The sequence below is a fragment of the Arvicola amphibius genome, chromosome 9 (genome assembly GCF_903992535.2).
Source record: "Arvicola amphibius chromosome 9, mArvAmp1.2, whole genome shotgun sequence".
Classification (NCBI taxonomy): Eukaryota; Metazoa; Chordata; class Mammalia; order Rodentia; family Cricetidae; genus Arvicola; species Arvicola amphibius.
The window spans coordinates 80,476,945-80,503,764 of record NC_052055.2 but is presented as its reverse complement, the minus strand read 5'-3'; the positions used below and the strand labels follow the sequence as shown (position 1 = coordinate 80,503,764).

Sequence of the window (26,820 nt, the reverse complement as noted above, 5' to 3'; positions counted from 1 at the left end):
AATGAAAAGAGAGTGACCCGACAGCAGGGGTCAATGAGTAGTAATGCATTTTTAAGCCCGGTGCTGTAACTTCAGGCTCTGGAACCCACTTAAAGATGGAAGGAGAGAAAACCTCCACAAAGGGATCCTCTGACCTCCACGTGTTTACTGTGAATTGTGTCCCACACATACATCAAGTGGCCTAGATACATCACAAAAAAGCATTAACAGCAAAACGTGAGCACAGACTGTAAGGGAGAGTAGGGTGGGCTGCAGCCTCTGCAGAGGATGCAGGATGTGCTAGAAGCAAATGCTGAGCCTCCAAAAGACCTATGCCTATACCTACACCAGACCTACACAGTGGGAGGATGTGGTTGGTGCCAGCAAACGCACCTTGGACACAGGATCCAGAATTAAGTTAAAATATTTAGGAAACAAGAGTATGTGAGTACCAGTAGCCTAAATAACATAAAGAACACACACACACACACACACACACACACACACACACACAGAGGAATCTGCTTAATGGGGGAGGGAGAGAGTAAGCGAGAGAATGATTGATTTATCAAATGTTTATTAGCCAGATAGGAATCAGCCTCACAATGTCAGAGCCTGTGTCTGGGAATGGACCACTTCTGATGGTTTGATGGAAGGGCCGAAGTGACTTTATTACAGAGGAATGACTTCTGCGGCATCTAATTATAATTCATTTGAATATAGTGCAGTTAAACAACAGCAAGACAGTGACCATTCTGTTAGCATCAGGAAGTCGGGAAGTATGAGTCTTTATGGATCCAAGTACAGCTGTGCAAGGTTAACCAGCGAAGAGTGGTCTCCCAGATTGCTCAAGTTTACCTAATACTGGGGTATAGGATAGAGGTAACTGACTGTACAAAAGGAAATAGGTTCACACCCCACTCCTAACTCGGTGTAATGTTTGCTAAAAGGTATAGCCTTTGTTTTGGGGAGAAATAGAAAGTTTTAAAAGGGCTATGAAAGGCTAATTAAGGACATCGAATATATGAAGTCATAATTTCTCAGGACTATCCTTATTGATCCTTGCTGTCTATTTGCAGCAATTTCTTCTATTCCTCCAGTTTCGTTTTTAAAGAAAGTGCTGACTTCCTGCTGGGGATGTTCAGTTAGGCTCCATGCATACTGAGTAAGTGTGTGCTAGTCTGGTGTCTGTTACCCTGCTGGTTTAAGCCTTCCTTCCTACCTACCTAAGTGAGGTGTCCACGCTGAAGGCATGCTCACAAAAGCTAAGGAAAACCCCGTGGCTTTACTTCCCAAACGTAGACAGTCATCTGAGTAAAGGACCAATGAGTGTGTTAAAGGATAAGTTGCTGATCAAGATTTTACAATATTTCTATTGTTTTGCCCAGGGATGTCTGGAGTACAGCTTTGTGTAAGTAACGGCTATGGTAGACCTCTGGTTTTCTCTTCTCTTTTCCTTCCTCCCTTCCTCCCTCCCCCTCCCTTTCTCCCTCTGTTCACTGTTTTTCTCTTTTGTTAAGAATCTGTTTTGATTGAGAAGTTTCAAGCCAGAAGGATGAAATTTCACGTTATTCTTCTGTTTCATGTCAAAACTCCCTTCTTGAGACTGATGGAATCTGCAGCTATGAGTTCATCTCTCTGGTTGAGGTCCCTGTCCAAATTTCACTTTACAGATGCATTCATTTCTGAGATAGCCCAAATGTGAGCTGAACAAGTATGACACCAACAGTCCTTCCAAAGTGGATGGGAGAAAAGCTCAAGAGGCCTCAACCTTAGACAAAGAACTATAGGCGACTGAGAAAAGCTAGGTATCAGAAATTTGGTCCTCCCCAGAGAAGAGCAAAGCAATTCCAGTACCTCATGGGCAGCCCTGAAATTGTGCATACAAATAACATTATATGGACATAGAAGTTTATTTTTAGGAATTTATGCACATAAATATACATACATGCATGTAATATCAATTAATAGAAGAAGTGGGCATGTATATGAATCAGAGCAGGGTGGGGCATATGGGAGGGTTTGGAGGAAGAAAGGAAAGGGAGACATATAGTTATAATCTAAAAATGAAACAGTAAAAAGAGAGAGAGAAGACTAATGTTCAATCTGTATGTATCTTTCAATGTTTAGTGTAACATTTGGCTCCAGCTTCTTTGGCTTTTTGCTGTTGACCTGTATCGCTAGTGTAGGACACCCATGGTATAGACCCACTGTCTACAGTGTGGGCTTTATGGTTGATTCACCATCTGCTCACATACTCTTAGCTCCGTCCATATTATATTGTCACTCTGGTGCTAAGCCCCAGGGTAGGAAAGAGAAGAGTCTTATTGCGACATCCACAGTAAGGCTGCCTGCTTTAGGGATTCCTCCTTGCTTCTCTGTCCTACAATGGGCACCCTTCAGCTCACACTTTGAGTGGGGGAAGAGAACTGCTTTCTCATGGGACTTTGGTAGCAGCTTCTTAGGAGGGAACCTGATAATTTCAAAGTGTTCTGCTATGAAATATTCATCTTCTTCCCAACCACTGGAATACAGTCTGTCAACACTTTTTTCTGTCTATTTATCTGGTGACAATGGTATTCGGTCTTCCTCTTTATTGGGGATGAGGTTTAGCTATGTAGACCAGGTTGGCCTTGAACTCCCTTAACCTTAGTTTCCCAAGTACTGGGGTTATAGGAATCTAGTATGACTCAGTCTACTGAGGCTTTCATCTGTTCCCAGTGGTTAGAGCATACTCATCTTAAGGAAAGGGAGTATGAGAACAATCCCCTGAACATCCCCACTTCCTCTGGAAGTCTGTCTCTTCCTTCTGGACCCCTCCTCCCTCTTCATTACTTCACTCTGACAAAGGCCAAAACAGGTCTGGCTTCTTTATTTGATAATAGGAGGAACAGTACCTGGTTTGCCCTTGGCCTTGGATGTTTCAGTTTCTTTACTCAAGGGAATATTCTTGTAGTATGTTCAAGAATGAGGAAAGAATGAAGAATGACACATTGCTTTTCCAGCAGTGATGATCTTTATCGTGTGTTTGGAGGTCCTGTTATAACTCCTTTGAAATAGAGCCCAAGGAAAATTAAGACATGTCTCAGAGGTTAGTCGGTAGTATGTGGCAGGGCCTAAATTTAAATTTGGACTGGCTGGTGGCAGAGACCGTCCTCTCAACCCTGCCTCTTAGGGCTTGTAAGATAAGATGCCCTATACTCCTATACTAATTTGTGGATTTTAAGACAAGTAAACTGAGATGCCTAGCTATGATTTGTGGAAGCAGGATCCTAAGATATGAGGCTATGGACCTTTGAGAATAAGCCTGAAAAAATTCAGGGTGGAGCTGAAGTTTGCAGTGCTATGAGTCGCACTGAAGTTTCTCACTTGCTGTAAAACAGAGGTGAACACTTACTCTAGGGATGCTAAGTATCCAAGTTTAAATAATAAGTTTGTTGACAAATATAATCATCCTTATCAACTCTGTCCTGTGAACTGATCTGGTTATTCCGTCTAGTACAGTATAGTGTCAAGAGAGCATTTTAGGTAATGCTAATGTATTGGAGTACATTCAACACAGGTGTGAATGAATGGATAAATTTATATTCTTTCACAGGCCATGATAAATCTCCCAGGAGGCAAAGCTATTTGTTGGTAAGATAGAGGTGCACTAGTTGAATTTTAAGATGTCAAAATTTCTTGAATTCCCATATCATGTATTAATTATACAACAAAAAATGCCCATGGATCTACTTGAAAGAAATACTAATCTTGGCAACAGAAAAGGCAAGTTCAAGTCATTCTGTATGGTAGAGGGCCAATAAAAGATTTTAGAATGGTGGTGATAGCGTAAAAACTGTCAAATGCCAGCATGTTGTGTGGAACTTCCAACGTACAATAGCTTTCACAAGAGCCCTTAGAATTATGTTCGTTGCCCTGTAATTCCATGTTCCCAGGTAGTTAAAATCCTTAGAACTGCAACCTATGCACTAAAATGTTCTGGTTTTATCTTTGAAATCATCTAAAATACAATCAACTATAATGTCAAATGAAGCAAGCATTCTTTTCCAGCTTTCTAAATGGGAGAGTGAGAATGTGTGTGTATGTGTGTGTTTGTGTGTGTGTGTGTGTGCACATGTACACATTATTGGAAAACATCTATAATCCCAGCATTCAGGGGACAGAAATAAGAGAATCATCAAATTTGAGGAAAGGTTCTTTTATATAGGAAATTCCAGAGAGGCCAGGTCTATATAACAAGACCCTGTCTCAAAATACCAAACAAAACAAAATAATTAATAATAATAATAATAATAATAATGAAAACCCTATGCAGTGGAAAAGAACACACCAGTATTACCACATATTGGCACCAATAACTGAAGAAAATAGAAAATTCCAGTCGTCTAGTTTTGTGTAACAGTGAATACAATTGGGGTTACTTACAGGAGTTGTGTGTAGGATTGCTCACAGGAGCATGGGAAACCTATGGCTAAATACACCACTGAAAGAACACTTCCCACAGCCTCTTTGATGAAGAGTTTGGCTAGTGACCCCCTCCTAGCAACCTTTATCTGCAGGCTTCACTCCTGGTACCCATTAACAGTATCTTTGGAAATGGAAAGGAACTTGGGACTTCTTTCCTTTTTTGTGATAGAAGTTACTGTGTCCCTTCAGCTAATCACGGCAGCTGATGATTAAAGCTGGCAATGGTTCTATTAGACCAGAACACAATATTTCATCAACAGCTTTCTGCCCCTTTCTTAGTTCTTATGGTCTTCCTTCTGTGGTATCACCTCGGCCTTGAAGAGAGTGATGTAGGGATGACTATTCAGTGCATCCATGTGGGTCATGGGAGGGTAGGCACACACATGCCACTGTATGTGTGTGGAGATCAGAAGACAGTCGAGTGTGAATCCTGCCTTCAGGCTTGTTTGGGACCATATCTCTCTGTTGTTTACTGCTGCTTAGGCTGATTAGCTGACCTGTGTCATTTAAAGATTTCTCCTGTCCTTACCTCAAATCTCACTGTCAACTCATACCAGTGTCCTTGGCTTTACTTGGGCCTTTGAAATCAGGTATTCATGTTTATACTGCAAACAATTGACCCACTGAGCCATATTTTCACCCTAGGGAAGTTTTCAGAGTGAGATTCCAGTTCAACTACACCAGGTCTACACCACTGGACCAGTGTGTTAACCTAGCAGGTTATTTGTGTCCACCTGCAGTGTGGCGAGCCAGGAAGACTTGTTTGTGTGCTTATCTGAAAGTGGAGTGAAGAAAATTCTTCAGATAGAAGCAAATATCTATTCCGGGTTTGTTCTGAACCTAACCTGAATCCTAACCAACCTTAATATAGGTCTGGCTCCTGTCTCTAAATTGTCCCCTATTCACTTTGTTTTTTAGCACAAATGAAGACTCTCCTCTGCATTCTTTTCCTCCTCATGTTTCATGAGCACATGTATGTACATGTATGTACTGTAGTTTATACAGGTGTCTTTGTACTGTAGACATCTCCAGTATGAAAATCTAGAGGGTGATTCTCAACCAAAAACCAAACCCACAAAGAAACATCCACCAGGCATAGTGGCTTTCATATTTTAATCCCAAGATTTGGGGTGTTTAGGCAGTAAAATGGATAGTATATGTTCAGCAACAGGCAGTCCTATAGCCTAGGGTACACAGTGAGACTGAATTAATAACAAAAGAAAGGAAGAAAAGGAGGAAGGACATAAGGGATGGAGGGAGGGAGGATGGAAGTGAGGGGGCAAGATAAAAGTACATGGGTAGCAGGGAGGAGAGAGGAGAAAAAGAAAACCAGATTTACTCGATCCTTGATTGTTGTGGAGAACCATTACTTTTCATGAATGACCCCCAAAATGAGTTTCTATAGAATTTCATACACACAAATTTGAATTCTTTCTTAACAAGTCAAACTGTGCAAGAATGACGATTACAATGAACAATGAAGCCTTGCCATTATTCAGAGTGTTTTGGAGTCTCTCAGAGTGGCTTGGTTTTGCTGGTAAAGACATGCAGTCAGTTCCTTTCTAGGTGCTATGACCAAACTCCCTATGAAGGCAGCTTAGGGTAGAAGGAGTTTAGCCTAGCTCACAATTCCAAGTTACTGTCCTCACTTCTGGGAAGACACAGCCAGAAGAGGCAGAGAGAGCTATATTACATCTGCAGGCAGAAGAAAACAACAGGTGTGTGCTTGCCAGGACTCAGCTAACTCCTCATCAGGTTCAGGGCCCATCCAGTTCATGAAATGGTGTCATTCATTCTAAGCTGAGACATCCCTCATCCATCAATCAATGTAATCAAGATGAACACCCTCAGGCCTTCCCACCTGTCATAAACAGACTTTTCATTGAAACTCTTTGCTCAGGTGATTCTACACTAAGCAAGTTGACCATTAAGCATTATGGCATTGCGGGATATATGCAGTTAATGTTTTCAAATGGGGTCATTTCATCCGTGTATGTGTGTGTGTGTGTGTGTGTGTGTGTGTGTGTGTGTGTGTGTGTATGTGTGGTATAGTTGCATGTTTGAATTTGGTAATTGGATTTGCCCTCCACCTTGTTGAGTGAGACAGTATCCCTCTTGCTGTTTCTGTTGCCATATGGCATCCAAGTTCATACTAGCTAAACCATGTGCTTCCTGTTAGAGACAGTCCTGACAGCACATCCTACTTCACCACAGGAGTGCAGGAATTACAGGCGAGGACCACATCGTCTTGCTTCCAGGGATCCAGCCTGATCAGGTTTAAGTGGCAAGTGCTTTTATCTGCCAAGACCTCCATCCAGCTATTTATTAAGTATTTTGTTTAATTTATTATTTATTTAGTATTATTTATTTTAGAATTTATTTTGTATTTTATAATAAATTTTAACATAGACTATTTTCCTATCAAATCTATCTTTTTAAAAATAATTTAGTTTCTATTTTTCATTATAACTCTTGATTTCATACAAATATTTAGAAGAATTTTGGCGGTTTTCATGTCCTGTTACTCTCTCTAACCCCTCCCCTCCTCTGATCAGGAAATGTATTTAGACCTACAAAAAGTTGTAGTTCAGCGTCAGATTGGATGGCAGTACATATAAACGTGAATACATTTACAACTTTCTGTAAATGGAGTTAAGAAATAATGAATAAAAACTGTTTCAATGAGTATTAAATCCAACCCTCACATTTTAGAGAGGAAATATGAGAATTGAAAAATTCAGAGGACTTGGGACTCTAGTTCGTGTGAATGTTAAGTATTTTGCTTGTTTATTTTTTGCTTTATTTTTTTCTGTAAATACACAGTCAATAAATCTTTTACAGGTTCTATTTGCAGTAAATTCAGATTCTCTGACCTGTATGTAATTGTTACAGAGATAACTTATCTAGTAAAGATTAAAGGTTCCAAGGTTACAAAATTTATTGGGCAAATGGGTATCTATACTTTTAAAAAGAAAACTAGCAGTAACGAAAACCCAAAAATAACAGAGACAGTATTTTACAAATTAGGAGCCAGAGTACTGGTATGAATAGTTAGTCTTCGCAGGTGAGAGTCTCAAGGGTGACTGTTCCTACTGTAGAAAAGTCCACACTTACATCTTCACAGCCTGTGCAGAATTGACTGCACTTGCCCTGAACTGAAGAAAATACAGTAGCATTTCTTGCAGACTTGCTTCTCATGGATGCTTGCTGGATTCCTGTGATACTGAATATTAAGTTATAGGGAAACTGTCTGGTTCTCTTAAAAAAAAAAAAAAAAAAAAACCAAGCAACTGCCAAGCTGCTGGTGGCGACTCACCTATAATCCTAGTATTCAGGAGGCCGAGGCAGGAGGATTACCATAAACCTGAGGCCAGTTTGGGGTATATAGTGAGTTCTAACCCAGTTTGGGCTTCATAATGAGCAACTGTCTTGAAAATAAATAAATAAATAAATAAATAAATAAATAAATAAATAGAAACCAAAAGTACAATTAACTGTGATCTCATAGAATTTATACAGAAAGATTTCAGAGCATGATTCCTGAAACTGGTCTTTCTCTCCATTACTTCCTCTTTGGAAATAGCCTGCTCCTCACTTTTGGCTGTTACAATGATCTTCTCAGAGTTGACCCTTACCTTAATTATCTAAATAAAATTCCACAAGGGACTCAGAGATAACAGATGGGAAATGCAGAAGGTGACAAGTGTCTTGCTTACCTGCGTTGCTGAACAGAGTTGAGCCACCTTGAAGCCCTGCTCAGATTTGGCAGCTTGCTGAGCACCTGGTTATCTCCAGCTGACTGAGTCTGTCTTCTTCTCCCTTGCCTTGCAGGAACATTTTCAGATGTGTCTGTGTTCCCCGAAAGCCAAGCAGCGAAGAGGGAGGCCCAGAAAGAAACTGGTATTTCCTCTCCTTCCTGCTTTGGTCTGCTTTTAAAGTTCTGTTTGTGCCCCGCAAAAGGCCTCCTGAATGATGTGGGTCCATTCAGAGGAGTCCTGTGTGTCCTGTGTTGTCCAAAAGCCTCCTCAGTCTTGTAAATACACAGTGATTACTAAAACAGAAATTTCGGAAGTCTGTTTTGTAGATTATATTGAAACATCACACTTTGACCAGAAAATACTTATTAAAGCAGCTCTGCCTGCCCTCCCTATCTCTGTCATGTGACCTGAGATATTTACATAATTAAAACTGACTAGAGGAGGGGAAACAGCCTCTGGAGAGTTTAAAGAATTAAAATTGAGCTATCAATTTTATTATGCATTTAAGTATGATAATGGTGATGGCAAAAGGAACCCTAATTCTGAATGGGTTTCCTACCCACACAGTTTTCTTAACTTAATAGTTCTTATTTTAAGTGTATGGATACCTCTGGGAGCAGCTGTGTGGAACATGGCACATACCTGTGACATGGCACATACCTGTGACATGGTTCCATTAGTAGCATTTCATACAGAATATATATATTTTTATGATTCTATCCAAGTGTTGCATGTTTCTACTGTGTATTTAAAACATTTCTGAATCGTATTGGTTCAGAATTGTTAAATAAAATTTATTAAAAGCTAACATTGATTTAGCAGGGGGAAAATAGATAAACATAGAATAATGTCACTGTCCAGTTCAAAGCTTCATTAATTTGTCTCCAGAATTCTCCAGTATTATTAATAGTGATCTTGTTGAAAATATGCAGCCTGCTCAGTAAGGTAGTCAATTAGATGATCCTTTTAAGTAAACGTATGGCTATAATTTGGGACCCAACCTTTGCTGAGCTACTAGAACACGTATCTTTGCCCTTTGACCTCCAACAAGACTCCATTTTGCAGTTTTCCAGACCCTGAGTTTGTGGCTCATGGTCTAGATGCCACTCAGTGCAATTTATACTCTACCGCCAAATTTAATCTGTGCCTGGAAGTGTGGAGGATTTTGGCACCCAGCATCCCTGAACCCTCCCCAGTGCCTCCAAGGCATTGACCTGGGCTTTATGGCCTCCTCATGCTGGCTGCTTCCTGGGTTTTGCTTCGCTTTAGTTCTATCCTATTGGGTACCACTATTTTAGACAAGTGGGCCTGTTCATTTAGTGGATCATTGTGTGTGCTTTTACAGATCTTTGCTTTCTGTTTTTTTTTCTCTCTCAAATTCCTGCTGTGTTCATGTGTAGATACTGTTCCCTCCCTTTTTAGTTGGATGTGTTTGTCAATTATATCTTCTCTGAATGGCAAAGTTAGTAACGAGTAATGAATGATTCTTATCTCTTCTGAAAAGACTCCAATTTTCAAATTTCCAAGTATGTATTGCATTATATTGAAGTGGCATGCTTGCAAAGATTATTCTACCTCCAGAATATCGGAGAGTGATTTACTGTGAATCCCAAATATTCTTGACACAATTCCATAGATCTATTAGCCAGTAAGTAATTCTTTATTGAATGATAAATTTTTCTTCCTTGTTCTAAAATACATGATGTAATGAACATCTTCTGGGGTATACAGATGTTGGTATTTATATATTTATTATTAACATCTCCTGGGGTATACAGATGTTGCTATTTATATTTTTATTTTAGTTAAGCACATGGCAGATTTATTTGAAATCTGTATCTTGGAAAGTGCATAATTATTTAGAATCCTAGAACATTTTGTATAATCTAATATTTGACCTACCATTTAATCATTATTCTTCTTGTTTTTAGTTTAGTTCTTAGGAGGTCTTAGTGCTTAAAATTGAAAAAATATCAAAAACCAAACATGAAACACCCTACAATGAAATACCTGTATTTTATTTTTATCAATATCTTAAAGGTATCATGTACAAACTTAAAGAACAGTTTTTGACCCACCGGGCAGTCATGGTACATGCCTTTAATCTCAACATTCAGGAGGCAAAGACAGGTGTATCTCTATGAGTTCAAGGACAGCCTGATCTACAGAGCGAGTTCCAGGACAGACACCAAAACATCACAGAGAAATCCTGTCCCGAAAAACAAAACAAAACAAAAAACAAACAAAAAAGTTGTTGTTTTGTTGTTTCCATACTACAATGTAGTATTACAAGGATTAAATGTGGCTGGGCAGTGGTGGCACACCCCTTTAATCCCAACACCCAGGAGGCACAGGCAGGTGGATCTATGTGATCTTGAGGCCAGCCTGGTCTACAAGAGCTAGTTCCAGGACAGGATCCAAAACTATAGAGAAACCTTGTCTCGAAAAACAAAACAAAAAAAGGATTAAATGTGAGGCTTAACTGGAAAGTTGCAGATCACAGAAGTCTTCAAGAATACTACCAGAAAATTTTAGTTACACAGTTTCTACTACGGTCACTACTCATTGTTACTAATCAAAAATGTACTTTTATTTAGCAAATACTACATTTAATGTCTGGCCCTCAGGTGGGTGTAGATCTCTGGTGGAACAGTTGCTGAGCATACGCAATGCCTGGAATTTGATGCCCAGTAACTACGAGATCCATTTTCAAGTGTGGGCTGGTGACTTGGGCCCTCTAGGAGGCTGCTACTGTTCTCTTTCCTGGGTGGCAGCAGTAACTCAGGTGCCCTGCACAGGCAGCTCTGACTCTGACCCGCTTCTTGCTTTTCTTCTCTTTTCAAACTTGTGTCTGGATGTGGCCAAGTTGGTGGCAGGTGAAATACAAGAACAGCTCTACACTCCCAGATGTACCACTCTCATTTTTCTGTTAGTCAGTTTCAGTATGTCAGACAGAGCAGCAAACTGCAGAACGAAGAGTCGCCAAAGGGGCTCAGTGCATACATTGATCAACTTCAAGTCAAACTATTTTTCTCTTTTAAAATTTTAATGTATTGTTAGTTATTTTCAAAGAGATTTACAACACAGTAACATCTTCATTTTTACCCTTGAAGGAATCCTTTTTTTTGAAAGGCAAAAACAATTGCATTCTTACATTCATTAAAATGTGCACGAATAGTTATTGAGTAGAGCGGTGTTGACAGAAGCTGTCGCTGTGCTTGTCCATGAGGTAGGAGTAGCACTCTGATTCGCTGCTTTAAATCCCTCAACAGACTATTGCATGGGCTTGCTGCTTACAATGAGGAATACTCAACCTTATGCTCTTAAACCATTTAAAATCATGCAAAAAGGTTTGTATTGGTTTGTTCTATCCATATCTTAATAACATTCCTTATTTTATTAAAAAACTAAATGAAACAATGAGGTGATTCTGATCCCATAGCACAACAGAAACTTGAACTTTCCCATGTTTAATCTGTTTAATTGAGATTTATTTTTCATTTACCTGTTTACATGTGACAACTACATGTATCCTTGTAGTCTTTGCTTTATTATTTTTATTACTTCCTCCTTTTTCTCCTACCCCATTCTTTTCAAATCCACAGAGAATATTAGACTAATTATCAGAAGTATTAAAAAGAACAAACAAGGTTAGAGAGATGACTCAGCCGTTAAGACCACTGGCCGCTCTTCCAGAGGATCCAGAAATTAATATGAGGACTCACACGGTCACTTCCAACTATCTTATACTTCAGTCTCAGGGGATCTGATGTCCTCTCATAACCTCTTTGGGCACCTGGCATGCATGTGATGTGCAGACATACATGCAGACAACATATAAAGTAATGGAATAATATTTAAAATAGAAAACAGCAGGGTGCTGATTATTTTTATAAAAGGACATCAAACTCTATTGGGAAAATGTATTTTCGTCATATAGCAATCAGAAACATTCAAGCGCATTCAGGTATGGTGAGTGGTCCTATTAGTGTAAATTCAGTAGAAGCAGAAGAATTGCAAGGTCAAGGCAAGTTTGAACTACAGAGACAGATCCTATTGCAGAAGAAAAAGAAAAGAGGAGAATAAGGAGAAATAAAAATTAAAGTAGATTAGGTACAATTAGTTTATTGGAAAGGCAAAGGAACTATGAAAGGTAACAAGAAAATACGTCTTTTAAATAAGGGAGAGATAACCTTAAAGTATTACCAAAGATTATGTGCCTTAAAGCAATAGTGAATCATTGTCCTGAAGGCTGGGAGTCAGGAACGAAGGCAGCAGCAGCATCACGCTCCACTGGAGGCTCTAGGGGGATGCTTGCACATACTTTTCTAGCTTCTGTGGCTCCCACCTGCCCTTTGCCTTGGAGATGTAGCTGTGCCTCCACAAGATGCTCTCCCTGTGAACCTTCACACCACCTTCTCTCTCTACGCATTGCCTCTGTGGCTAAATTTATCCCCATTTTAAAAGTCCTTACGGATTAAAACCCGCTCTAGCAGTCTCATTTATCTTGATTAGTCTGCAAAGGCTGTACGTTCAAGGAATATTCTTCTTGGTGCTGCAAGTTGGAATTCCAACGTGCCTTCTTTGGGGACCCTAATGCAATGCATGGCAGTAAGGAGAGGGGGACAAAGGCTGAGATACTTCATTCATTCCTGTAAACCCTGGGGACAAGAATGAAACCCCATCCTCAGGTATCCCACTCAAACAGAAAGCCTGCAGCAGGCAGTGGATATTTATAAACTCCCACTAGTCCTAGCAGAGGGACGGTTGAGTCCCTTACTTCATAACTGTTCTGCACTTCAGGCAAGCAGTCTTCAGTGGGTAGAGAAAGCTGTGAAAGAAAGACCTGCAGAGTGGTGGTGGGCATTGGAAATTATGGGCCACACTGGATTTAGGGAGGAAAAATGAAAGGTGTGAACGCCAGCGGCTGTGGTCAGACCCGTGAAAGTAATGAAGCATGGTACTCAGCTGATAAGTTCAAAAAGAAAACATGGGAGCCAACTGTGCTAACGACCCCCACGGCAAGTTACAAACCAAGAGCAGGCTTGGATGGGAGAGACGGTTCAGTAGCTAAGAGTATTCACTGCCTTGGAGGGGACAAGGGTTCAGTGCCCAGCACTGAAGTCAGCGTGCTTACAGTGACCTGGGACTCCTATGACTTTCATAGGCATGTGCACATCTTAAATATGTGTTTTTATAACTCAGCCATTGACCATTTCTCAGATATCATTTTTCTATTCATTTTTTATTGGTTTCATTTGTAAGATCTGAAATTGATTTGAGTTTTCCATGTGTGCTATAACAAATACAGAAAAACAGACTTTTATTTGCTCAGAGTTTTGATTACCTCTGTGGAAATTAAGAAAAAAAATATATTTTGAAAGATGCTGTTTCTCAAACATGGTCTGATTCTGAGATTGTGACCCCCCAAAATAGGAAGTTTTGAAAGGACCTGAGTAAGCCCATCCATACCCTTTGGTCACTTGGAATCCATCACCTTCTCAGATATCAGATACAGATACGACATTATTAAACACATTATTCTTAAACCTCTATATCTTTACCCCTTTCAGCACTAATACTAAATTCCAAATCTCATCTAAATAACAGGTGAATCTATAAATGAAACAAAATTTCCCAGTGTTGGTTCTGTCCCTCTGAGAGATACTGGTCTGCTATCTTGAATTTCCTTCTGCTCTCTAAATTGTCTGCAGGTCTTGTCCTCTCTCTCTTCTTGGGACACCCTTCATGCTCTTGACTCCTTCATCAAGCAAATGTCTATGTGGTATTTCCTCCCATGTGATCTTTCACGGTCCCTATCTCTTGCTTGTTCCTTCAAAGCCACTGTCATCTTGCTGTGATGTCACAAAGTGAACCCTATTTCAAGCCTATTAATAGTGATTCAGAATCCAGATAGGAAACTAAGAACAAGGACCCCACGGGTTGATCTTGCCACAACTGTAGCTCTGGGATAATACTAGAAATACAGGAAGAGGATAATACATTCTCATAAAGAGTTGTGGCTTAGTGCAGGAGAACTGGCCTGGGGCTTAAGGGTGTTTGTTACTCTGCCAGAGGAGCGAAGTTGTCTCTCAGAACTCAGTTCTGGTGGTTCTCATCAACCTGAAACTCTAGTTCCATGATATTATCACCTCTTCTGGTCTCAACATGTCACTGCATGCATGTGGTCACATATAAGCACACACACACACACACACACACACACACAATGAGAGCAAAAGCAAAAGTGAGACAGAGAACGAGGGTACAGAGGGAGATAGAGAGGTGGCAAGGAAGAAGAGAGGATGAGAGAAAAAGGAAAAGAACAGAAGGGAGAGAAGAGAGGGAGAGTAGAAAGGGGAGGGAGGGAAGCAGAAAGAAGAGGGGAGATAGTAATGAAGAAAGTGATACAAAAAGGAAGAAGAGGCTGAGGGAAGAAAGGAAGCAAGGTATGAGATAGAGGGGGATGGAGCCAGAGACGGAAGAAATCAAAATTGGTTTCTACAAAGGGAAGAGATGAATCCCTTTGGGAAGGACTTGTAAATGCAGGATGATGAACTTCTTTTCCTTTTCTGGATGTTAAATTATATATGTGTGTGTATGCATGTATGACTGAGGATATATCCAATGTTATATCAAGGCTCTGAAGGACCACCTAGGAGTCTGTTGTTTAAATACAGGTACGAAGTTTTGTTTGAAAGGAAGTTAAAATGATGAATTGGTTTAAGGCAACTGTTTAGATATTGAAAGCCTGGGCTGTGTTCCTTTTTGTACTAGTAAATGCCTCTTGTAGACATGTGTTTGTTGTAACATGTGTGATGTATATCATTTAATACCACTGTCACTTTGAAATTATACTAGTTCAATATATAGGTGAGAACACTGTTGTAAGAATATTTATTTCAGATATTGCTTAAAATATCCATTTGTATTTCGATCTGTTAATATTCTCTATTATTAATCGTTGGTCTTTAAAAGACACTTTATTTTAGTGAAAGGCCAAAGAAATCCTCTGAGTTTTACATGGAATAGAGAAGCCAAGGTTTCACCTCCAAGCTGAGCCTGAGAATGACTTTGTCGTGTCGTGTTAGTACCAAACTCTTGCTAAAGAGCATATCTTATCTTCATCCAAGATGACCAGTAAATTGTTAGAAAGAACAATTATTGTATCAAATGTTGCAGCCTCATATCCACAAAAATACACTGATACCACACGAAAATGTCAGTGTTGCTTAATTTTACACATGAAAATGATGAGACCCATCTGAAAATCTCTTTAAATTATATTTCAAAGGGGTTGTTTGTAACGTTAATTCTAAAGCATTGTTTTATAATATTTAATTCGTTGAGAAGCTGATACAATGAATTTTAATCATCTTCACCCCACCCAACTTATTTCAGATCTACGCTTTCCATTTTCACGTTTTTACCACCTCTCTCAGCTTTGAGTTTCTTCCTCCTCACCCACCTCCTCCTCTTCTTTAAACACGTTAAATCTACTGTGAGTTGCCCAACTACTTGGGTATGAGACCTGCTCTGGAATCTAGTCAACTGCTCTAAGGCACAGTACCATTCCAAAGTCTTCTGGCAGTTACCAAATGCCAGTGGCTCCCCAGCTCATGGTGTGGTTTTTGGTCTACCTCCCTTCCTCTAGACTGGAATTGCTTTGGCTTGAACATACATCTCATAGGTCTTGTTTATGCTGTCATAACTGCCGTGAGCTCATTTGTACAACATCCATGCTGTCTGGAAAGCACCATTTCTTGATGTTATCTAGCACCTCAGTCTTCCACTATCAGGCTCTTCCCTCTTCCACAATAAGGCCCGACTCTTGGGAGGGTGAGAGGTGATATAGTTGTCCCTTGGAGGGCTGAATACTCTGCAGCCTCTTGTTCTCTTCACAGCAACTAAATAAGGGTTTCTGTGTTAATGGTTTTCTACTGCAAGAAGAAACTTATCTGGTAACAGTTGAGAAATGCTCTAATGAATAGGTTGATACATTTTTTTGTCTTTTTCTTGTTTCATCCTTTCCTAGAAAAGAGAGAGGGAAAATCCTTAATTCTAAGCACATACAGAAATAATAGTAATAGAATAACGTCACACATTCATACAGTTTACTCTTTATTTGATTAACTTTTTTCATTTATTTTGTATACCAACCACAGTTCCTCACCCCCGCCTCTCTTCCAGTGTCCCCCTGCCTTCTGTCTATCCCACTCTGTATCCACTCCTCCTCCATATCCATCCAGAAGGGGGCAGGCCTCCCATGGACTTGAACAAAGCATGGCACATCAAGTTGAGATAGGACCAAATCCTCCTACGGCATTAAGGCTGGACTAAGTAATCCAGCACAGGGTTCAAGTTCTCAAAAGGCAGACGAGCACCAAGGATAGGTCTAGTTCTCACTGGTAGGACCCTTAAAAACAGGCCAAGCTATGCAGCTGTCATAAATGTGCAGAAGTCCTAGTTTGGTCCCATGCAGGTTCCCTAACTATTGGACCAGAGTCTATGAACTCCCAAATTTACTCTTTATGTAATTTTCAGGAAATAACCCTTTAATATCTAAATTAATGCTCTTAACAACTTTATGATAAGGATTCGGTGCTTTTTGTGTCTTTGTATGCGGCATATAGCATAGATATTATGATACTCATTTGACCACAAAAGAAAAGTGATGGATCCTACATTGAAGCTGAGGTTATCTGAGTGAAGAAATTTTGCTTCCACCCACCAGACACGGGCATTTGTAGTTATTGGTAAATAAGTACTTGCTGAATAGGCATCAGAAGTCATGCTCCCAAAGTAATAATAGAAAGGACACACAGTGAGGGGTCCTGGTGCTGAGACTGATAATTCAACTGGATTTACATTATGCTGGAAATATTCCAGGCTTGTGTAGAGGAATAAGAAATAATTTTATTCTGAAGGCTAACTTTGCATATCCTGGTGAAAACCATGGAGAGACTCAAATAAGGGTACAATTGTTGAGCAATTCCTTAAGTGTCCTTTGGCCATTTTAGATTCATTTGTTGAGAGTTCTCTGTTTAGATCTGTTCCCCATCTTTTAATTGAACTATGGTTTTTTGATGTCTACTTTTTGAATTATTTGTGTATTTTGGAGATCAGCCCTCTGTCAGATGTGGGGTTGATGAGGCTATTTTCCCATCCAGTAGACTGCTGTTTTTGTCTTGTTGACTGTGTCCTTTGCCTTACAAAACTTTCTCAATTTCAAGAGGTCACGTTTATTAACATTTGATCTCAATGTCTGTGCGATTGGTCTTATATTCAGGAAGTGACCTCCTGTGTCAATGCATTCAAGGCTGCTTCCCACTTTCTCTTCTGTGAGGTCAGTGTGGTTGGATTAATGTTGAGGCCTTTGAGCCATTTGAACTTGAGTTTTGTGCGTGGGGATAGATATGGATCTATTTTCATTCTTCTACATGTCTACATCCAGTTATGCCAGCATCATTTGTTGAAGATACTTTCTTTTTTCCATTGTACAATTTTAGCTTATTTGTCAAAAATCAGATGTTCATGGGTGTGTGGATTAATATCACTGTCTTTGATTTGATTCCATTGGTCCACCTGTCTGTTTTTGTGGCAATACCAAGCTGTTTTCATGACTATAACTTTATAGTAGAACTTGGTGTCAGGGATGGTGATGGCTCCGGAAGTTTCTTTATTGTACAGGATTGCTTTGGCTCTCCTGGGATTTTTGTTTTTCCGTATGAAGTTGAGTATTGTTCTTTCAAGGTCTGTGAAGAATTCTGCTGGGATTTTGATAGGGATTGCAATGAGTCTGTAGGTTGCTTTTGGAAAGATTGCCATTTTAATCCTGAATATGATCTTATTTTTTTATTTTCCTGGATAACAGCGTATTTCAAACCTGTTCTCCTGGGGAATTCCTCTTTGTTTTCCCTGACCTGACTTCTGACCCACATTAAAGCTTTTGTTTTTGTTTTCTCCATCATCAACAGCCAAAGGCATCCTGTCTATCTCTTACCCACACGTTCCTCCAGTTAGAGACCTTGGTTAAGTTCCATCTCAGCAGTTATGAAATCCGTGTAATTTACCATCAGGGATGAGCTCTGCAGCGCAAGCCACATGGTACATCTTGTATGTTTTACTAATGCTGATACTGCTCCTCTGACCTTGCAGATAACCGGCCACATTCACCTCACATTTGCCAAAGAATCAGAAAAGTTGTACTTACTTTCTCTATGCTTGGGATTTTCCCCTATGGATATTTCTATGGTTTACTGCCTGTTCGGTTTGCTTCTCTGATAAAATTCATTTGCTTATGTAAGGGTAAAAGTCAATTTTTAAAGGATAATTTATCTATAAATGCCCTCCTACATACCCAGTGGTGTTCCAACCTCATTCTTTGCAACTCTAGCTTTTATTGTTTGTGATGCAATATGTTTATTTTTATATACACTTTCCTGATGTGTATTCCTTAAATTTAAGTATTTTGTTACATCTAACACGGCATCTCTGGTGTTTATAGTCATCCCTGTCACACAGTACTTTTTAAACATGGTTTAATAAATAAAGAAAGTGACTGACAAAACAATCTAACATAGAACTTCAGTGTACTGAATCTTTATGTGTTAACTATTGCCACTATGCCCTCTTTAAATTTTCACAATAGAAAATCAGCCCTTACAATAGTCTACAATGATATGAATAAAATATGTTTTTAAGTCACGTGCATGTTCCCCATGAGATGAAAACTCAGGAAGAGTATGGGGTCCTTCAAAATCATAATATCATTAAGAAGCTGAAGAGTTGACCCAAATTATATCTCCAATTACCACCGCTTACCAAACAGCAACAAGAGGTGTTTTAAATTAAACTATACCACTCATAAAAAGAAAAACAGTTGATTTTGCTGATATCATTGCTCCTAATGTGAGTCTTCTCATGACTACATAGCATTCATGTAGTCATTAAAAAAAAAAACCTGGGAAAAGTGTTTTTTTATTTATTTCGATAGAACAAGAGACTATTTTTTGATTTCTGGTATCTAATATTTTAGAGTCAACATATTTTAACATTTAGTGATATTTTACTATACTCCACTTGCTTCCATCTTTATTGCAAAGTCTCTTTTTTCATTTTTTTCTTCATTTGAAATTTTAGGATTTTTTTAGTTTAATTTTTCCATTTACAGCCATGGAAACTATACAAGCCAATTTGAAATAATTTTGCTCCCAAAAATTCAACAGGTTTAAACATGAGAAGATACAATCCTTCCTTTATTCTTTGCCACTAAATGTGGACCTGTTTACTTGCAATTGGAGACAGAAAACTGTTTCAGGAAAGCAAGTCAATTTCAATAAGAGTGAGAGAAGGGGAGAAATGTAAAAAAGCAAATGCAAGAGAAACAGTTCAAAACAATGAGATGACCGAAGGGCAGTGTTCAGAATACAGCAGCAGCGTCCAGATGAACAGAAAGAAAGGGGGTTTGCAACAGATTTGGGAGATACCATGAAACATTCTAAAGAGCCTAAGCTGACAAGAGCAGAGAGTGAAGAATGTTTTAGAAGTTATGGCTAATAGAGAGAGTAGTGGAGGTTACTCTAACAGTAAAGTATTTGGAAGTAATTCATTAATGGAGTTCAATGGAGGTTCGCCATGGGTGTAGAGTTAAGTATTTAAATGTAATATTGACATGCCATAGTAGAAGTCTGAATTTAGTACTGCAGCGAGTTATGGGGAAAATGTGAAGCTGGACCTAATTTTCCATAACACAGAACTTCTTCTGACAGATTCATGTGGCATCCTCGGGTTTCTTATATCTTTGGACCCTGTCCTGGCACTCGCTCTGTAGACCTGTCTGACCTCAGACTCACAGAGATCTGCCTGCCTCTGCCTCTTGAGTGCCGGGATTAGAGGCACGTGCTACCACAACCTGATTAGTTCTTATTGTTTCTAATGATACTGTAGAGGATGCATTTGGAATAGCCACAGTTTCTTTGATTACATTATAAAAGGGAAAGACAGTTGAATGTCCTAAAGAGTCCAGGATCTTGGATACTCTGGAAAATTTTCCTAGTTGAGCTCTTGTAGTAAAATGTGTATGGACAAACTAAACCATGCCTGTAATAAAGGTCAGATAGCAGCTCCCTGGGGACACTCTGCAGATTTGTGCTGTGGTGAGGACAAATGAGAGCTATAGATCAGCCTTTCTCCGACCTTTGTGATTGCTTTTATTTCTTTCACATCCAAACCTCTGTTCTACATCTTTACCCATTAACATAGACCATCCTTTAGTCTGCACAGTGCAGCCCAGAACTGCTGCTCTCCCTGATGTTCAGAAGAGATGTGGTTCTGTTCTCATAATATTTTGAGCATGGCACAAGCCACGTGATTCAGTGCTTAGCGGAGTAGACTGAAGCATAGAGTTGAAAACATCATCCTCAGATCAAAAGATTTTGGGATCCAAACATTCTTGCTTTTGTTTTTGATCCAAAGTTGATTTACTGTGGTCTCATTTGTCTGTGTTCAGGCAAGGTGGGCATGCAGATATGTGTGCAGAATCCTGAGGATTTTGTTTTGTTTTGTGTTTTGGTTTTTTGAGACAAGGTTTCTCTGTGTAGCCTTGGCTGTCCTATAACCCTCTCTGTAGACCAGTCTGGCCTTGAACTCACATAGAGCCACATGCCTCTACCTCCCCAGTGCTGGTATTAAAGGAGCGTGCCACTGCTATCTGGCCTGATTATTTTTAGTTTTATATTGATTGACAATATTTTAATTTTTATTGTAGACGATATGGTATTAGCCCTAGGGTTTAGAATTGATTGAGGGAAAGCTATTCTTATAAATCTATTTCACCTCAGTACAACTCCATGGAAAAGTGCATTAGGGCAAGTGAATTTCTTACTCATCATCGTGTTCTCAATACTAATTATAAAAGCAATGAAGTTGTACTTTGAAAGAAATGTATACATTTTTTTGTTACCAGAAATAGACTGTTTGGAAATTTGTGCTGTAGGTAAGAAACATCCAATAGATTAACATTCATGAAACATCTGAACCACTGACCTAGTTTTAGAGAATTAGTACTCAGTATTTATATGTTAACCTTTCTTAGTCAGTTTCCCTGCTAAGACCTGATTGTGAAGGGTTGAGAATAGGCAGGTTTCTCAGTGCACACCAAGGACCTCTGTCAGAGTTCACAACACTGGTAATGACTTAGAGTTAGCACACTGTGTCCCCTGTGCTAAATCCAGCCATTACCTGGCTTGTACACTTGTGGGGCATGGATGACTTTTATATTTTGAAACGATTGAAGAATATCAAGAGTAGGATAACACTTCTAATGAAAGTTACATGCGTTTTAAATTTTATTGTGTCCAAATGAGTTCATTGGAACGGGGCTGCCCTCTGTTTTGTGTTAAAGTGGCTGCTTTCCTGTGACAATGGCAGATAATCAAGAGGGAGAGATAATGGCCTGCAATCCCTACAACATTTATAAGGTCACCTTTAGCAGGAAGTGTTTCTGTTTCCCTGCAACAAGGACATAGTCACTGTATTTTCACATAGGATTGCTCAGAATTCATTGAGGTTTCCATCGTCATTATCAACAATCTCATTGGAATGAAGAGCTAGACAGTGCCTGGCAAAATAAAATGTGATAACTAAAACAGCGCCATTGTGTATGATAACCCAAATAAGACAATCATGCAATTATGAGCAATCTAATTTTTTAGACATCTGAAAAATGATACAAAGGATTTAGTGAATAGGGATAGTAAGTTCAAGTATATGTCCACTCTATGATTTTAATTAACACAATTTATAACTCTAATATGATATAGAGTTATAAACAGAAATATGGCATATAAAGTGTTGAATAGGAAGGATGCACTTTAATAATTTATTCCAGTGCAGGCTGTCCTACTTTCATAATGGAATAGATATGTGAAGCATTTTTAGAGAGACTATCAGGATGGCAAAAAGGATATGAAATCATGCCAAATGACAAATGACTTAGCCTGAAGGAAAAGAATGTTTGGAGGGGTTACAGCAAGGAACAGTTTTTACCTCTTTGGATGAATGTCATGTGAACAAAGGATTCAGTTTATTCTAAATGAGCCAAAAGGTTAAGGCCATTTGTAGAGATGGAGAATATAGGGGCACTGCTAGACTTGATAGAAAACTGCCCACAGTAATGACAGTAAATAGTAGATAGAAGATACCCTTATAACTTCCAGGAAGCCTTCTGAAGAGTTGAACAAAACTTTGTTCAGGGTGTTGCTGATACATCTCCCTCACTATAACGTGTAATTGAGAGAAGTTTCATTCAGATGTGCACACTTTTACATATTTAGTGAACATCAGCTATTTGCAGAGTACTGCTTTTAATCTAAGTGTGAAAGATGAAAAGAGACCCTTTCTGGGAAGGGACAAAGGAAGTTTGTGCACAGTATATCAGTGTATAAAACACAGGGGTGAATTATGTATAAACAAATTCTATTGTCATTGAGGAGATGGTATCAGTGGTCATGGATCATCATAGGCTCTGCATGCAGCTTAAAAGAGTGACTTAAATTTGAGAGTTGAGATGAGGCAAGGGGGATACAAATAATGCGAGCAATGTAGGTATCAGACGAGTAGACACTAGAGACAAATGATGGAGACAAAAGAAATACTTGCACGGGCAACTCATTCATTATTTATGCAGCACTGAAGGACAGTCTACTATCAGAAGCCACGACTTGAAGCAAGGTAAAAAGGGGTTGCAGATGTGAAGAACAGAATTCCTGCCCTGAAGGAACTCCTGGTCCAATAATGGGAAAATCAATGTCAACACCCTTGTGCAGTAGCTCAATTTCTGAGCAATTCCTCAGAACAATGAATTACTGGAAATTTCTTGGCCTAGCATCATCCCATTTAAACGGTTACCAACATCCATTCAACAAATACTGTGCATATGCATTGTTCTGCCCTGGTGTGCAGTTTAGACAAAGAACCTGCACTGAGCCGACAAGAAGGCAAACACATCTTTGTTGTTGCTGTTGTTACTTGTTACCTTCAGACATACAAGGCAGTAGTTACCGTCTGAACAGCTAAAGAGGGCTAAATCGAGACGGAAATACCTTTTAGGGGTTTTCAAAGAGTGTTTGAGAGTCCTGTCTAGAAAGAAAATGCCGTGAGACACTCTGCGGTGCCTCTCGAAACCTGGGCTGCTTTGGAGTTTCTGTTTGTTTTGCTTTTATGTTTTAGCACCTGCATAATTTAAACTGGAAATCTCATCCTTTGAGTCCCCGCTCTTGTCACTCTAAATGTCTCTTGTTGTGTGAATCAGTATTGGTTCTTCGCACAAATAAAATGCAAATCGTGTCCTTCCCAGAGCTAAGCACTTATCTCAACGAAATCAGAACAAATACTTGAAGGTTAAAACTGAGATTCATTGCTAGCAGAATAAAGAGCAAAACACTGAATGCAACATGAATTTTCTACTGAGATGAATTCAAATTGCCAGCCAAAAAAACCCCATAGAGATAAAAATACATCTCATGCCAAGTGATGGATGTTTGAACTGCAAACCACATATCAGACTTAGTTCTCAACAGTTACTCCTCTACATGAAATTTAAAACTGAGCATCTGATTGCTTCTCACTGTTAAAAAAATTCCCATATTTAATTTCACCAGGAAAGCACATTAACTCTGGTGTCCAGATCAAATGACTGTCTTATAGTAGGGTCTTTCGCTAGCAGTCACACAGAACCCACGAGTCTACTACTCAGGGAGTGGCCGGAGTGTATTCAGTCTGCCCTTTTGGTGCAGTTGACTTCTCTGGAGTGCAGTTTACTCCTTTAACTCTGCGAGTCTATGAATACTGCCATATTCGTGAAGGTACTTTGGCTCATACAATAAAAATCATGTTCCATATTTTTCTTGATGCATTGTTCTCTCTTACATCTTCAGGAAGGTAAAAGTGACTGCACATAAAAAATGTTTTACAGAATTCTCCCATGAAGTCTATTCTTTTAGGCTACACTTTTAAAATATCTGCACAAATAGGGGTGCAGGGATAGGAAATTTAGGCCTTTTTTTTTTCCACGAAAAAAGGAAATGAGCAACAGTTTGAAAAAAAAAACCTCAAATTAATGTTGTTTACTTTTTAATGTTATAATATCAGTAAGATACATTTTTATAATTGTTCATATGAGACCCTTGTGAGTGTATGACCCAGTTGTTTATTCATCATTTAAGAAATGCTCCCAAGGGAGAGTACCTGCTAACATTGTGACTTGAGATTTTGGTGTACAAATGTTTTCTGTCCCTTTTATAACTATCCTGGGGGTACATTGATTTGCGGGGTACACGTGATTTGTAGGCTGCAGGTTGGACACACCTGTTAGACACTGTACTAAGCCTGTCACTTAGCTTGTTTCATTTAATTCTATAATAATAATAATAATAATAATAATAATAATAGTGATATCACTGCCATTTCACAGATGAGGAGACTCGGGGTATTAGCCCAGGCTTTCATAACAAATTACCATCTATCTCCTAGTTCTGGAAGCTCCCACAGTCTGACATCAAAACTGGAAGAACAAGGAGACCACCAGCTTTGTTCCCTGGTGATAGTTCTATTTGTAGCTTGGCAAGAGAGCATCACCTTCTCATCTTGTGTTCACACAGGGGAGAAACAGAATCCTGGTTTCTCTTTGTATTCTATGAGCTCATCCCACCAAGGTAGGCAGGATGCGCATATCCGACATCCTCTCAACCTAATTACCACCCAAATGCTCTGCCTCCAAGCACTGTAACATTGGAGATCAAGGCTTCAGCACACAGCTTTTGGGAGGGACAAACATAACAGTCCATAGCATCAGAGTTTAACGAGTTAGAATAACTTGCTTAATGTTGCAGAACTAATACTGGTTACAGCCGAAGTATGCTCCAGAGATGTGCTGTAATAATTCTTTTCATTGGTGCAGTGGCTAAATGTATTATCAATTGGAAATTCCTTTTACCGCATGCACTCTTTCAAAGAATTAGTAGCTCCTGTCTCTCCTGGTCTACTTAACTGGTAGTCTGTTCCCGCACACAACAGATGGTTTTTTTTTTTTTTTTTTTTAGCTCTCAACCTCATCATTCCAGTTTGTCACTCACAACCCTGTGGTGAGCTTCCAACCCACTTAGGGGAGAAATCAAAAGTCTCCATGGTTCCTGACATTGTTTGTCTGTGATCTCATCTTCACTCCCTCCCCTCTCTACCTTTTTTGCTTTTCCTTTTTGCTTTTTAATTATGCCCAGATTTCGTCCTCACCCTTTTGTCTGCCAGTAGTCTTATTCTTAAGGTGGCAAAAGCACATTTATTATTGGTCTTCAAGATTTCACCCTGTTCTGTAATTCCCCATTATCTTATCTACATAGGTTTGCCTACCTGGGTCAGTGACCAGCTTTCATTTTTTTCTGTTAGTCTCATAGCCCCAAGAGCTGTCTGATCTTTCTCTGTTGTGTGTTCTTTCCTTAAACACGCCTCAGCACTTGCCAATCATCGTTGAATACAAATTTTCCTATGAACAAAGAATTCCGTTTTGTGTTTATGTAACCACTTGGCATGTAGTAGATGCTCGGTCATTATTTATTGATTCTGTGAATTAATAAGTGATAGCTCTAAGTGGCCTAACTCTATCCCTTTTATAAAAATAGAGGAGCTTGATGTAGAGATGCCAAGAAGCTTCACAGTGTGAGACAGAAACCCATGACTCAAAGTCAGGTCTTCCACTTTACTGTGGTATTTCACTGTTCTGTTTTATAAGGAGAACCCATGTTCTTCGGAAAGAAGAGGTAGGAAGGAACACTGAGATTATTGAGTGTCCAGTAGGTGGCATATTGTGCACTGGTGTTGTCCATGTTCCTAAGGGGTGGCAGTTATTATTCTCAGTTTATAGAGAATGGAAACAGATCTCAGAGAGAAGAAGCATTTTTCTCATCATACCCAACCATCTACTAACAATCATTGTTAAGGTTCTGCTGTGCTGCCACTGGGTGCCATGTTGGCATCTGTGGACCATGTTGCCATAGGTGGCCATGTTGATGTCTATGGCCTGTGCCCTTGCAATGACCAATGATGGTGTCCCTAGCCCGTGCTGTGGTTGAGGACCATGTTGATGTCTGTGTTCTGTACTGCCACTAGAGACGATGCTGAATTCTATTGCCCTTACTGATGTTGTAGGTCATGTGGATCTCCATGGTCTGTGTTGTCTCAAGAACCTATGTGTAGGTCCATGCCAGGGTCAGGGGGGAAGGACTGTTTTATTTAAGGGACTGATGACTGGGAGTTTGACCTTGTTCCAGTGAATATTGGAAATGCAAAAGGCACGAAATGGACTTGGCATTTCTTTCTTTCTTTCTTTCTTTCTTTCTTTCTTTCTTTCTTTCTTTCTTTCCTTCCTTCCTTCTTTCTTTCCTTCTTTCTTTCTTTCTTTCTTTCCTTCTTCCTTCCTTCCTTCCTTCCTTCCTTCTTTCTTTCCTTCTTTCTTTCTTTCTTTTTTTCTTTCTTTCTTATTTTTTTGTCTTGTTTTAGTTTTGGTTTTTTAAAATTTAATTTTTAGTTTTTGTTTGTTTGTTTGTTTTCAGGGGAA

General features: G+C 39.3%; 1 protein-coding gene across 9 annotated transcripts in view; it reads left to right on the top strand.

Moving 5' to 3' along the window:
- The window catches only part of Rims1 (regulating synaptic membrane exocytosis 1), a 473,179-nt gene that overhangs the window by 163,396 nt on the left and 282,963 nt on the right, over positions 1-26,820 (top strand). For 6 of the 9 annotated variants that reach the window (XM_042055795.1, XM_038344177.1, XM_038344176.1 and 3 more), the window contains exon 3: positions 8,281-8,349. The exons of the other annotated variants lie outside the window; for them this stretch is intronic. In XM_042055795.1, the coding sequence (XP_041911729.1) occupies positions 8,281-8,349 (69 nt within the window). The remainder of the gene's footprint in view (positions 1-8,280; positions 8,350-26,820) is intronic. 9 annotated transcript variants of the gene reach the window in all.